The sequence below is a fragment of the Cryptomeria japonica genome, chromosome 4, assembly GCF_030272615.1.
Source record: "Cryptomeria japonica chromosome 4, Sugi_1.0, whole genome shotgun sequence".
Classification (NCBI taxonomy): domain Eukaryota; kingdom Viridiplantae; phylum Streptophyta; class Pinopsida; order Cupressales; family Cupressaceae; genus Cryptomeria; species Cryptomeria japonica.
Window position 1 is genome coordinate 644,685,707 of NC_081408.1, and position 15,139 is coordinate 644,700,845.

Here is a 15,139-nt window from a genome sequence, read left to right on the forward strand (position 1 = left end):
TTTACTCTTTCCATTTCTTAGATTTTAGTCTCCTTAGTTAGACTTAAGGGGGGGGGTGTTGGCGCAAACTATCTTCTACCTTATTCTATTTTTTGACCTTGCTTTATCTGTGTTTTATGGATTTATTTCATCGACTCTTGTTTTAGCGGTTATGGATGGGCAGCTTCAGCTTTTGCTTATTTTAAGCAAACTAAGGAAGATTTTTGTGCTTTCAAATCTGTTGTTTCCATATTTGTTCACGTCTTTCCTCCTTTTTATCCTACATTGGAGATCATTGTAATCTATATATTATGTAATTCATTTATTTGTAAATCAATGAAATAGTTTTATTTTCATTCTTCTCTAAAATTTTTGCTCTGATACCATGTGAGAGCTGATAAATACAACACCAGAGGAGCCCAAATGATCTCTGCAAGCTGAATAAACCTGTTACAAGGAGAAGCAAGGAAGCAACAGAGAAAAACATAAATACAGGAAATGCTCAAGAATATGAGAGATCTATATTCACAAAAATGTGTAAAAGCATAATGATACAAAATAAAAGAATTCAACCTCTAATAGGTCAAAAACCCCTAAAAGGGAAAACCCTAGGCTTTCACATAATAATTAATAAAAGAATTAATTATTATGCACCTAATGTTATCTTAAGTGTAAAAGAGATAAAGGTGAACTTAATTAATTAAACAAATGTCATTTAATTAATCAAGTAAAGACCCGATTACTCTAACATTCTTATGACCTTGATGGAACGATGGACTATAGACACCTCTACCTTCCATCTTCCAATGGGAAAGATGACAGTCACCTTGGAGGATGTTTACTAGATCTTGTGGTTGCCAGTATATGAGAAGACTATAAGGTTATAGGAATCATGTACACCCACTATGGTGAAGAAGGATCAAATATATTGCATAGGTCAAGCAATACCCAAAGATTCTAGAGGATGGATCCTAGTACGATGGATATTGCATACCATTGGAGATATTTTGATAGTATAGAAGTTATTGATCAGCACAATAGTGCTTAACATTGTACCAAATGGATGAATCATCCACTTTCCACCTGAGGCCTCACTCATGCTATTGAAGAGATGGAGGAGAATTAGGCAGTTTTATCATGGGGACATAGCATTCGGGCACATCTCTACCATGATTCAGAGAAATTTGTATCTTAGGAGGGTAATATTTTGATGACCTTCACTATCCTTCAGGTTTGTATGTTTGAGCATATAGTGTGTACGAGGCCTATGGGATTTCCCATAAATATCACCATTGAAGAGCCTCAGACACATGCATACCCATGTCGGAGACCTTTGTAGAGAGGGGATCTACTCTATTGGAGGATTGTATTAGACCATCTACAATTGCATGTACATATGGGATGATAAGACGAGGTAGTTAGGGAGGATGTAACAATACCATTTGGAGTTTATCCCTCAACCCCACAACTCTTGAGGATCACCTACGATCAAACTCTTATCACACACAAAAAGAAAAGTTAGATTATAGAGGTGAAAAGATGATTGATTCACAAAGATGAATCATATTGATTATATAATAAACTAAATATCTAAATGGAGAACTAGCATAACCTATAAATAGGAAAAGCACTTCTAAGTTTAGCTTATGTGAATTAAAGTATAGGAAGACCTAATTACAATAACAAAAATAGCCTTTTATTTTTTTTGAAAGACTTCATAAATTTTACACTTAAAATGACATGTTATGGGATTGACTTATTGAAGGAAGTATTTAATATTTTAAACTATTAAACTATTTTGTATGTCTTCCATCAATATATTTGAAACATTCAAATGCTTTAAATAATTTTTAGATTGAACAACATAGTGAAACTGGCACCTTTAATTTCTTTGTAGGCGAACTGCCAAGATCATCACCACATGTACAAATGACATTTAGAAGCCACAAAAACTTGCAAAGGGGCCTAATTAATTATGTAGATCCTTTTTTAGTGTTGACATGCTCACAAAATCATTTTTTGGGACCCCTTTTGTAAATTGGGCTCTCCAATGAACAATTTAACAAAATTTTGGTTCATGTCTTAGAGCTTTTTGGATGACCACAAAAAAAGAGAGAGATGTTATTTAAGACAAATAAATAGGGTTGTTTCTAGAATAAAAAGAATTCAACTTTTTTATGGAACCTTACAAACCTACTTGAAAATGATGACACATTAAAACTACCATGAAAACTCATCCAAGAGCCACAAAACTGAGCATGCATGATCCTCATGATTGTTATGGAGCTAAAAAATGAGCTTATGTTGTCAATTGAAAGATTAAAATGCACTAGAAACATGACAAAAATATAGGTTCTAACATTTATATTATTCTAGAGTTGTTTTGTAAAATAGTACTAAAATTATGCAATCTTAATATAAGAAAAGGAGAAAATCATTTGGAAATACATCTTAACTAAATTGTCATTTTTGCTATCTTACAACTACAACACTTAACTAGCTCATAATGACTAATAAAAAAGATAATAATGTTCAAATTTTGAAATTAGGAGTTTAGACCAATTGGTGTGGAGATCAAATGGATCATCTCTCCACCAATATAGTGAACCAAAGTGACGAATAAAAAATGAAAGAATTGAAATCAATTTATAGAGATAGTGATGGTTAAATGACGATAAGAATATTATTTATACAACTTCCTTCTAAAATGCACCATCTTGTATACTATAAATACATTTAAAAATAAAAAAATCTAATCACTTATATATTAATTGACACATAAACATATTCTAAATAATAATTATAAATCCAACAAACACACACACACACACATGATTGTTATGCCAAAGGCATATTATACTCACATATGAATGTAAAAATGTTCATTAATAAAAACTAGACACATTTAATTTGATGTGTTTGTGACACTTAATGCATAAAAACAAAAATGTCATTTTATTATTTTTTATTCAATTATATTAATCTCCATCTCATTATTTGACTAATGGTCACTCTTAGTCTACTCATCAATTATTCGTTTTACCCATAGAATCACTACACTATCTCATGCAATGTAGCTAGTTAAATTATTCATAATGAACAAATATTCCTCTAAAGATAGATATACTAATTTTCACCATAACCTTTGTATTACCCAAATAAAACATATTATTGAAATGACATTGCAATTTAAAAAAATCAATTGAGTATTAAAAAAAATAAAAACTTAAATAATTAGTTTTAATTAGAACTAAAGGAAATGAAATCACAACAGCAAAGAAAAAGTTCTCACAAAAAACAAACAAGTTTTTGAACGGGACACTCATAATAAGTTTACTCAAAGTAGAGGTTGTTTGGAGTATAGTGACATGTCAATATATGACACCTGAACTGTTTTTGATTAAAAAAGTAGTGAGAACAAGGGCACTAACCCTTTACATAGCAGAACTATTAACGAGACCACAATGCAAAAACAACACTATAACAACATTAACAGTAATAGAACTAACAACAAAAAGAGACTAAGTCTTTGAAAATAAAAAACAGCAAGCATAAAACACAAAAGACAAACTACAGGGACGCCTTTCACACCCCAGTGACATCAATGACACTATTCCATTCATTAAACATGAACTTATATAAGTCCTTAGCCTCCTTCTTTTCCTCCTCTGTGTCCGTAGTTCGTTCCCTCAGCAAAGAGAGGGAGAGTGTCGAGCTATGTAATATCTGTAGATGAAATTTGTTAAGGGCCGCAATTTGGGCATCCTAGGCCTCCACCTTGCTCTTGAAATGATTGACATCATCCATGATAGCCTACAATTCAAGCACAAGGCCCATGTTCAATCCTCTGTGTGATGTCCAACACATCCGTACACAACATTTCTATTTGCTCCAGAGTAGGGACACCCTAGGGGTTCACAATAGCCTTGTCATCCATAGTCTTATCCATCGCCTTGGCCACATCTTTAGCAGGGAAAATTCAATGTCATTGCCCAAGCCCATTAGAGGAATAGAGTTCATCGCCTGTTCCGCCATCTTTAAATTTGAGTTCAAGTCACCAAAGTCCAGGGCTTTAGTATCAGAATTTTCATCACTCGTGACACCCACAATGCCCATGTTCATAGGAGGCCTATCCTTAACATCAATAGAGTCATGGGCTTGCATCTCAAAAGTGCGCGTGCCAGCGGCACCAACTGTGCTCAAATCCATGGGGTCCCTAGTCATATCTGCTTCAGCAATATCCTCACCGGGGGCCCCCATAGTGGTTTTAGGGTCCTCTCCCTCCTTGTCCTCAATGGGGTCCTCCTCCGAGTCAATAGTTTAAATCTGTTGGCATATGGACACTCCAATGAGACATTGCATGTGATTGAAGGTTTTGTCATTGATGGAAACCTTGCAAACCTATGGCATCGACAAGACATTCTATCAGCAAAGCATTATTCAAGCAAGACAGTGCACCGACATCAGCTAAATCACTTTACACCAGCACCGGCACCGGCACAGAAGAAAAGATGTATACCGGCACAAAGGCCGACATGATTTTTGATATGTAATATTTTGATTATTATTGCAAGCTGACTTGGCAAATTGTAAAATGACTCTTGTATATAAAGGAGATCATTATAGACATTTGTAGGGATGGGTAAGCGAGCATAAAGAAAATTATTAGATAGACCTAATGTGTGAATTATAGGTCAAGGGTATATGTAAAGAATAGAGCAAGAACCGGTACTGAATCTGGCATTGAAGATGCTATTATAAAGTAGTACAGAATATTGGATTAGCATAATCCTCATTGTAAGTCAGTGTGCTTTAGGCAATTGGCCTTCCTGCATGTATAGGCCCCTATTGTAAGTAATATTCTCTTATTGGCCAGTAAGTGAATATTGTGGGTCACAAATCCCACCAAGGTTTTTCCCACACCGGGTTTCCTCGTTAAACATCTTGTGTTATGGTGTTCTTTTCATGTGGATGTTTTTTATTATGTTTTTTACATTAATTCTTGCAAACCAGTACACTGTTACTTTATGTTCTGCATGTTTTGTCTTAAGAAAATTTTAATACTGGTTAGATACTGATTCACCCCCCCCCCCCGGTCTCAATATCTGTCGGAACCCTAACAATTAGTGTCAGAGCTTGGTCCTCTATTTTCAAAAGCCTAACAACTTGAGGCAGATCTTGACACCGGTAAAAATGGAAAATCTAATGAAGCAACTTGAAGGAGCTCTTACTGACTATGATGCAGAGAAGTTGAAAAATATCAAATTAGAAGATGATTTAAAAGCAACTCAGGATATCATTCAGGCACTTCAAGAAAATCTTACTGTTACAAGAAATAAGAGAAGAGAACTTTGTGAAAAATTGCAAAATGAGAATGATGAAAAGGAATCACTTAATGATATGATAAGCAAGTTGAAACAAGAGATCATGACAACAAAAAATGAAATGCAGGATATGACTATGAGATTTTGCAAAGAGATTGAGGACAGAAAGAAGAATGAAGAAGAATTGACTAGAAGACTAAGTGTTGCAGCAAATGAGAACACAAGACTTAGCTATGAAAATGACATGTTGAAGACAGATCTGATGCATACTCAGAATGACTCGAATGAACTAATGAGACAAAAAGAAATCTTGGAAAGGGAATTGGAAATTGCAAATAAACACAAAGAAAAATTCAAGAAAAGCTCAGAAGAACTTGGTACCTTATTGAAGAGTTAAAAACCCAAAGGTGACACTTTTGGAATTGGATTTGAAGTTGGAGAAAGCTCCGGTACTGCAAATACTCAGGATCATAGCAAACCGGTAAGACCTCCTAATACTTATAAATTCAATTGAAAATGCTTTAACTGTAATAAATATGGTCATAGGGCAAATGAATGTAGATCTAGGAATTATCAGAATATCAATCCTCCCACCGGTCAATGCTCCAAATGCAACAAAGTTGGTCATAACTCTGAAAACTGCAGAATGAATGTAAGATGTTATGTTTGTAGAAGATTTGGACATTTATCAAATCAATGCAGAACACAAACCGGCATAGGTTATGGGAAAGTTATTCAGAAAAATAATGTAACTTGTTATGCATGTAACAAGATTGGTCATATTGCTATACTTTTTAGAAGTAAAGGTACACCAGTAGACAAAAAAAGTACTAGCTTGAATGATAAAGAAAAGGTTGAAGAGGTTAAGCAAGAATTCTCAAAGCAATGGATTAGAAAAGCTGATCTAAATATTGGGAATACTCCTCCACCAGTAGAACCAACAAATACTCCACCGGTAGGACAATGTGATGCTCCACCGACAAGACAGAGCAGTGCTCCACCAACAGGAAGTTCTTCATCTAATTGAAGAAAATTATCTTGAGGGTTTGGCAATCTAATGACACATGTGCTATTATTCCCTCGGTTAGAGAAAAGAAGTTGAAAATCACTTATTATTGGCAAATAAAGTTAAGTGAATACATTACCAGCAAGCAATTAATGTGGTAGGTAGTGAAAAAGACTTTATAAAATAAGGTTTTGGCTCCATTTCATTTCACCGTGATTTCAAACTTTCAAAGAGCTCGAAGATTTCCGAGCTAAGGCATTTCGAGCAAGAAGTAAGCACACTCCAAGCAATCATCCATCCAAGACAGAAAAAGGTATTTTATCATGGCATCCACCTCTGCAATTGAATACATAGCAAACCCTACTGTTGTGGAAGTAATTAAAAGACCTAGGCCCGTATTTCAGTTGGTCCCCGAAATAGCAAAGAAAGATGATACCTTAGGTGCATTCTCTCAAATCCCTAAAGGTGTTGTATATGCTGAAGACCCTAGAACGTATATTCACTGCAATATTGAAGAGCTAGGAGACGAGGAAATCAAAACCATGTACAAAACCGAGATATGTGATGATACCGGCAATATCAAAGCTGAACACAAAATCATTGAAACCCTAGGATTCACAGAAATCCTTAGTATTCCTGAATTTCCTAAGGATGTGATTAGGATAGTATTAAACAGAGTTCATGGAGAATTTTTCTGGTTAGATACAATTCATAAGATCACCAAGCAAGCGGTAAAGGTTGTCATAGGGTTACTGGCCACTGGTAAAAGACTAGATAAAAACAAGAAAGTTTCAAATGATTTAGTCATTGACCTAACAGGTGCAACATCTGATAAAAGATCTTTAAGGGTTAATGATGTAAAGGATACAAATGTGAGATTCATAAGAATGATATTAGGTTACAAAGCCACTCATGCCAATAGACTCAATTTAGTTTCAAGTTTATGCATCAAGAGTGCTTATGACATAATAACCAACAATGAAAAAATTGACATCTATGAATGGCTAAAGGATGAACTGATAGACAACCTTGGAAAGATAAAGAAGGATAAGAAAGGAACCTTCAAATTTGGAAATCTGTTAGTGTGTCTAATGCTTCATATAACAAAACAAGTTCCCAGTATAGGATATAAAGAATTCGGATATGACATACTGGTAGGAAAGCAACTGATAGAACTATTCAATACCATGGGCAAGAATAAGGAAAACAACATTCATGACTTTTTCCAAGCACTAAAGACAAAAATGAAGAAAAGGACAAGGTTATCACAGAAGATTGTAGACAAATACAAAGATGATATATGCTTTGTTATCAAAAAGGATGAAATATGGATGGAAGCAGTCATCCCCAGGACAATCTGGGTAACAGAAATGGGCTATGAAATAGATGACCACATAGTTGAAACTTATGCCAAAGCACTTTTGGAAGCCCCCAATGAACCTAAAGAAGAAATATTTGGTGGTGTTGAAACCATAGAAAGCCAAATTCAATGAAAGAAAAGAGTGAAAAAGGTTGAGGCATTTGTGAGGAGAGGATCCAGACAAGCAAAAGCCATTAAGGAAGATGTATTAAGGAAAACCAGCATAACTACAGATGAGTTGGCAGCCCCACAACCTGAAGCTCATCTATCACCAGTAGGTACTTCCTCAGAAGGAGATATGCCAACAACTTTTAAAAGAGTTGTTAGGAAAAGAGACCCCTCATCGGCAACCACTCCTTCACCTAGAAGGACAAGGCAGAAGCAACAAGCTGTGAGATCTCCGGTTAGAAAGGTCACACCTAAAAGGAAGCTGACTGCTAAGAAAAAGAAAAAGGCAAAAACTGACTTGGCACCTCTAGACATTTTGTTAAATGAGATCACAGAGGAAGGAAAATTGAAGAACATAAAGAAAATTTATGACACTCTATCGGCTAATGAGAAAGAGCAAGTTGAGGAGAGTGTAATACTACACATGGACATGTTTAAAAAGGTTTTGATGGAAGTCATAAATGAAATTCCTGATGATTTATACAAAAGACTTGAGGCTAGAAGGCAAGGAGTAATTGAACTGGACAAGAAAATAAAAGTAGAAAAACTACTTGCTGTATATCTGGTAGATTCCCCAAAAGAAATTGATGATCTGATAGCTCAGGCCAACCAGACAGTTTTTTCCACTGCACACCGGCATATTTCACTGATGGCAGGTAGAGTTACAGAGTTTTCAGAGGAAACAGAAGATGGTTGGGACATATTTTTGGTTGAAAAAGAAAAACAAGAAGAATATAGGAATCCCAAGCCTATTAAGGTATATCAGAAGGATAAGGACAAAGGGAAAGGGAAAATTGGTGGACCTCCAAGCATAAAGGTTAAAGATAACCTACCTCCACCTGTAAAAACTACAATCCCTGAAAACCAACCGGCAACTGAAAGCATGGATGCGAAGGATAGCAAAACAAATCCTGAAATCCTATTCATTGTAAATGTTGATGCCCAAAAGATCAACATAACAGTTGATAAAGACCCAAGTGAAAAATCAAATATGGCCAAAGAGCCTCCGGTAACAGGAAATACAGAGCAACTGGCAGTGGATACAGGGAAAAAGATGGAATCTGAAGCACAAACAAATAAACCGACAGAGCTAAAGGCTCCAGAACAGATGCCACTGGTAAGAAATGAAACAGGAAAACCAGTGCTAAAGGAAATGCAGACACAAACTGACCTGCCAGAGGTCAATACAAGCATGGTCACTTCCACTGATACTCAGTTTGTTAGGTCACCATCAAGGTCAACAAATGTGACTGAGGTATTACTTGAATCCATCAAGAAAATAACTAACTATAGCTCACAAGCTTACAAAGCAATAGATGATTCAATACCAATTTTGAAAACAATCGCTCCTAATTGTAATATAGATAATAAAGATTCTTTAGGACAATTGGATACACTATGTAAATAAATTTCTGAAAATATTGAGCAAATAAAGGTAGAATCTATAAAGGACATTGTAGAAAAGGAGAAACAAAAATTCTTTGAGGAAGAAATTAAGAAGTGTAACAGAGATTTTGACACACTTCTACCGGAACTGTGTAGTTTGTTAAAAGAGTACAAAAACCTATACAAAGACACATGCAAAACAAACTTCCTGACTATAGATATAGACAAGAAGATAAGCAAGACACAGGAAGAGATAAACAAGCTTGCAGACAATTTTGTCAACTCACCGGATTCATTATCTATTTTTGAAGATAAGTTAGCAAATTTTGAGACAGAATTACTTAAACAGGAGAAAGAGAAAGAGACAATAATAAATAAGGCAAAATACTTGAGATCTAAACTGAGTCCAAGATTGGATTATCTGGCATCTCTACGGAAGGAAATCTCAGAGGCATTAACACCAGGAAGTAAAACACCGGCAGAGCAATTGTAGCATCTCACCGGCACTATGAAGAGAACTGAAACAACAATAAAAGATAACAAAAAGTTTATGGATAGTATAAACTTAATTTTGGGTGATCTTTTTCAGATAATAACTACCCAACTAAAAGGTTGAGGTTATGGACCGGTATAACTACAAAGTCTACTAACATCTTGACAACCTTTGTCATTGATGTCAAAGGGGGAGTAGTAGGATGAGAAAATTCAAAACACAGGGATCATATGCTCAGGGGGAGTCCCTCATTTTTTTGGTAAATTTTTGGTCTACACATTTTTTGACATCTTTTTGGAATTTTTCATGAGTGTTGCCATCAATGCCAAAGGGGGAGATTGTTGGCATATGGACACTCCAATGAGACATTCTGTGTGATTGAAGGTTTTGTCATTGATGGCAACCTTGCAATCCTATGGCACCGGCAAGACATTCTACCAGCAAAGCATTATTCAAGCAAGACAGTGCACTGGCATTAGCTAAACCACTTTACACCGACACCAGCACCGGCACAGAAGAAAAGATGTATACCAGCACAAAGGCCAACAGGATTTTTGATATGTAATATTTTGATTATTATTGCAAGCCAACTTGGCAAATTGTAAAATGACTCTTGTATATAAAGGAGATCATTATAGACATTTGTACGGATAGGTAAGCGAGCATAAAGAAAATTATTAGACAGACCTAATGTGTGAATTATAGGTCAAGGGTATATGTAAAGAATAGAGCAAGAACCGGTACTGAATCTGGCATTGAAGATGCTATTATAAAGCAGTACAGAATATTGGATTAGCATAATCCTCATTGTAAGTCAGTGTGACTTCTCACTGAGCAGTGTGCTCTAGGCAATTTGTCTTCCTGCATGTCCAAGCCCTTATTGTAAGTAATATTCTCTTATTGGCCAGTAAGTGAATATTGTGGGTCACAAATCCCACCGAGGTTTTTCCTACACTGGGTTTCCTCGTTAAACATCTTGTGTTATGGTGTTCTTTTCATGTGGATGTTTTTTATTATGTTTTTTACATTAATTTTTGCATACCAGTACACTGTTACTTTATGTTCTACATGTTTTGTCTTAAGAAAATTTTAATACCGGTCAGATACTGATTCACCCGCCCCCCCCCCCCCCCCCCCTCTCAGTATCTGTGGGAACCCTAACAAAATCACATGGGTCTTCTTTTTATGCAAGCTTTTGGAAGCCAATGTGGAGGATCTCCTTTTAACCTCAGAATCAGGGGAAGTCAATATGTTTGCGTTTAACAAGGGTTTTGCCTTTACCCTTGGACAAGGAGCGGGAAACGTTGGGAGAGGCGGATAGAGTCAAGTTGGGAGAGACCGCATATAAAGAAACAATGGAGGCATAAGCAAGCAGAGACATGGAGAAGTTGGTCGTAGCAAAGCCTTCATGCGGATATTGGAAAAATATGGAGAAGGCCATAGAAAGGGCAGCAAGCTGCTGAGGAGTTGGCATAGGGGGCTGAGAGGGCGAGAGGCTCCGGGGGGGCAAAGGGCCTCATGAAATTTGTACAGCCTGTAAATGAGGCCCTGATGAAGGAGGTAGGGCGGCTTATCCCCATGATTGGGGTCCATTAATTTAATTTAACAAAACTGTTATAAACGTTTATTAATTTATTTTTTAAAATATATTATTTTCAATCTTTCAAGTTAGATGTAAATCTGATGGCTGTATAGCTGTGTTTGTTCATTTTTAAATCTTTAAAAATTATATAATCAATAATAATAAAATATATATAACTTTCAATGTTGGCTTACAAAAAAAAAAATTTCAGCGGTGGACATACAAAATCATAAATATCTCTGGTAACACTGAGCTCTGAATGAATTCATTCAATAGAAACCTCTGCATAACGCTCTGAATGAATTCATTCCATAGAAATCTTTGCATAACACAGAGAACTCTCACAGAATAATCATTTCCAAGGAATTTATTTTTTCCATCTTCTATTCTTTATTCAGGGGGACAATCTGTTAACAGCAGATTTCAGATTACTATACAGGTTTCATCTCATTTTTTATGGCTTGAACTAGTTGGGAGTAGGCTTCTTCCCATGCAGATTTCAACTGTGGAGACCACAAATCAGGCACAGCCTCCTCTATAGTCCTCAGCAGAGCATATTTAGTCACCTGCACAGCCACACATGGATCTAAAGCTTAGCTCTCAACAAGGTTAATGGCATCTAAATTTTCAAAATGCCAATTTTTTTGGGTTTTAACTCACATCGTAATGTTCATCAACTACTCCAGATTTGAAATGGACTGCACCCAATTCTTTCAGAGTTGATTCTGGCACTTTGATGGATCCACTCTCTGCAAGCTGTACAGCGGATTCGCATGTCTGCAAGTAAGATTGGTACTTGTTAACACACTAATCATTCATTCAAACACATATATATCAAGAATGAAATGGTATTTTAAAAGAAAATTAGAGAAAAGGCTATTTGGGTCACACCATAGTGAAGACTGAGAGAGCATGAGCTTTAAGCTTCAAGTTTTTCTCCAGAGGGACCTCAGAATCTTGTAGAAAAGAGAACAGGCGTTTTGCTGATGGGGCTATCTCAAAAATTCTGCAACCAGCAGGTAATTAAAAAGCGAAATATGAGACAGAAAGATCAGTTTTCCTATATATTCCTTTTGTATATCCTCACCTCAGAAAGAAAGTAAATCCTAGTTCGCCTGCATTCTTTTTCATGGCTTTCCATGACTTTTTAACCAGAACTCCCTGTTCATCGGAGAAGGCCACTATTTGAAGATTCACAGCAGTGCCGTATTTTCCAGCTAAGTGAAAGAAAAAGGTGGGATTTAAGAAAAAATTAAGCAGAAAATTTGATGCACTCATTTTAAAATTCAAAAACTTCTATGTCCTGCATTTCTGGTTTTCTTCAAGAAATGAAGCTTACATTTGCAGAGACCAGATGTATTTGACCTCAGTAATTTGCCTTCTTCGATTCTCTGCGTTTGTATCCATGACAAGCCCAACTTTTGCGTATTCCGATTGGTGGTATGCATGGAACGCACAAGCCCAGCTTTCAAAGTTCCATCTGTAACTTGTTATCACAGAAAATTTAAAACAACCATTAGAGAAATGAAAAGACATCAGCAAAATCTCAACTTGTTATCAATTTTGGCAAGAAAATTCATCAACGTACCAGACTGAAATAGTGCTGTTTTTGAGCTTGTGAAAAACCCCACAGAAGACAAAGCAGCCATTGTTGAACAGGATGAAAACTTCAATCCACACTAAACTTACTCCTGCTATGAAGATTTTGCAGATAGATGTAATACAATAGGAACATTATATAGGGAAGGGATTGTAATTTAAAACCGAGTGAGTACATGTGCCGGCACACTGCACAGAGGAGATGGATCAGACAAAGCAATTTTAAAATCCCAAAGTCATTAGTTGTTTCTGTACCATTTCTTCTTGTGTGTAGAATGCCCTTATTTCTAATTTTCTAATGAAAGGAAATCGACCATTGGCCATTGTCGTTTAGGTAGCTAGTTCCGAGCATGGAAACGTAAGCCATGAGAATAATGTTCGCGTCACACGATGCGATATATAACAATTTTGTAAGGGTTGTGACCTGACTTAGGTGGATTTTCTGCTAAGATTTAGATTTTAATAGGTGATTCGTGTTGACTGATAATGCATTCAAATTTTAATAAGTAGTTTTGCGCTGCTCCATGGGCCCCACGTGGGGTCCTTGATCTTATCTTTTGTGTAGCATAAGAAGATTCGCACTATTATAGTTATTACCTAGTCATTAGCTCAAAATCAACCTCAACCAGCCAACGAGGTGGAACTTTTGTGTATCTAAAGTTTAGGTTGTTTTTTTTAATTCGTTATTTTCATTTATAATAATGATTAATTGGTTAAAAATATTGGGTGGAGACCCAAGTTCAATTATCTATAAGATATCTAAAGTAGAATTCTAAGTTGCAATTCATAGTCTTTAATTGTTGGTTTCTAATATGAAGGTAGTTTCTAAATAAAAGTGGATTTCTCAGTAGCGACCATGTTTTATTGAAGAAAGTAAAATATAGAATTGCATTAACACTCGAAACGTTAAAATAGAAACTTCAACATCTGAAACATGAACCGTTGATATGTAGTTGTCAGAACTCTAACAAAGGTGGTTGCAAAAACAAGAAAACTATAGCAGAAACTATAACAAAATTATAACAATGAAGGTTGTAAATACATGTAAACTACAATTGAAAATAACAAAAAAACTAGAGAAGCATTTTCAACAGAATTCTATAACATAGAACAACTTCATGCTTGACAGTCTGCAACCAAAGGTGAATATTTGACAGTTGGGTCTTCGTTACTCTCAATACTTGTGTGCAGTTGTAGAAGAAGATCATGAATTTTGCCATCGTGTGAGATGTTATGACAACTTGTTTGCAAAGTCTCTATTTGGAGAGACAAATTAATATCATTTGAAATTCTAACTACATGGGGAGGATTGTATTAGAGAAAACAACATTGCAACAAATTTTTCAAATATATTTGATAATCACATGTCTGTAGGTATGGGATAAAATATTGAAGGATGAAGAAGCACCAAGGAGTGTTGATTTCCAAGACCATGCTTGAGGAAATAAGGTAGGCAAGGAAGTGAACAAAGAGTTCCATAGGTTTCTAGCATGAGTGCAAAGCCAAAAGGCATGTTATATAGATTCCAATTTGGCACAAAAAGGACAAGTGGGAAGATGGTGAACAAATTTAAGGAAATTACCAATAGGCAATTTAACGTGAGGAATTTTCCATGGTAAGAGTTGAAATTGTGCATCAGCTTTAGACTTCTCGATTTAGAGACTTAGTTTATTTCATTTGGAATGAAGAGAAGAGTGATGCCACATCCTATTGAGACAAGGTGAGATGGTGATATAAGTGTTTGTAGATGGTTTGAAGAGTGAAGAAGTTGAATCCACAACCATTAGGCCATCTCCAATTATTCAAAAAAATTGCATGGCAGTCCAAAGATAGTAGATTACTAAGTTTATGAGTAACTAACTATAAATTTTTAATAATTGTCTACTTATCAAAGGCTAAGAGGTGGAATTGGATTTTAAGAAGAGGTCGTGTTTTCCATTGGAAGGTGAAGGGGTCCCATAGATCCAAAAAAAATTGAATACCATTTTTAAATAGGCATTTTCTTTTCAACATATTAAAAGTACCTAACGGTTTGTCATTTTTTTTATCCAACTAGTTCCACCAAATAGAGGAATAAGGGAAACCTAGTTCATGGCTGATAGACTGATTGAACTAAATTAGTTTTGTTGAAGTGATCTACCACACTTTCCAAATAATGTTAGATTGTGTAGCCATGAGTTTTAAAGAAATGAGTTAAAGGGATCATGTCTTTCCAACTAAAAATTACACAACAACAACTAGC

General features: G+C 35.7%; 1 protein-coding gene across 1 annotated transcript; it reads right to left on the reverse strand.

Moving 5' to 3' along the window:
• Positions 1-11,633: 11,633 nt before the first annotated feature.
• LOC131047662 (non-symbiotic hemoglobin 1-like) lies at positions 11,634-13,001 on the reverse strand. The gene is made up of 6 exons (XM_057981458.2): positions 12,887-13,001; positions 12,638-12,778; positions 12,386-12,515; positions 12,190-12,304; positions 11,959-12,075; positions 11,634-11,864 (listed from the first exon to the last, which is right to left on the reverse strand). The coding sequence occupies exons 1-6, from the start codon at positions 12,945-12,947 to the stop codon at positions 11,730-11,732; spliced, it is 699 nt and encodes a 232-aa protein (XP_057837441.1). The 5' UTR covers positions 12,948-13,001; the 3' UTR covers positions 11,634-11,729.
• Between the last annotated feature and the right edge of the window lie 2,138 nt (positions 13,002-15,139).

Coding starts and splice junctions, on each gene's coding strand:
- LOC131047662 (XM_057981458.2), bottom strand. CDS start 12,947: ATGGCTGCTTTGTCTTCTGTGGGGTTTTTCACAAGCTCAAAAACAGCA. Junction 12,779..12,886: donor AACAGCACTATTTCAGTCTG/GTACGTTGATGA, acceptor AACAAGTTACAG/ATGGAACTTTGAAAGCTGGG. Junction 12,076..12,189: donor CTCTCTCAGTCTTCACTATG/GTGTGACCCAAA, acceptor TCTTACTTGCAG/ACATGCGAATCCGCTGTACA.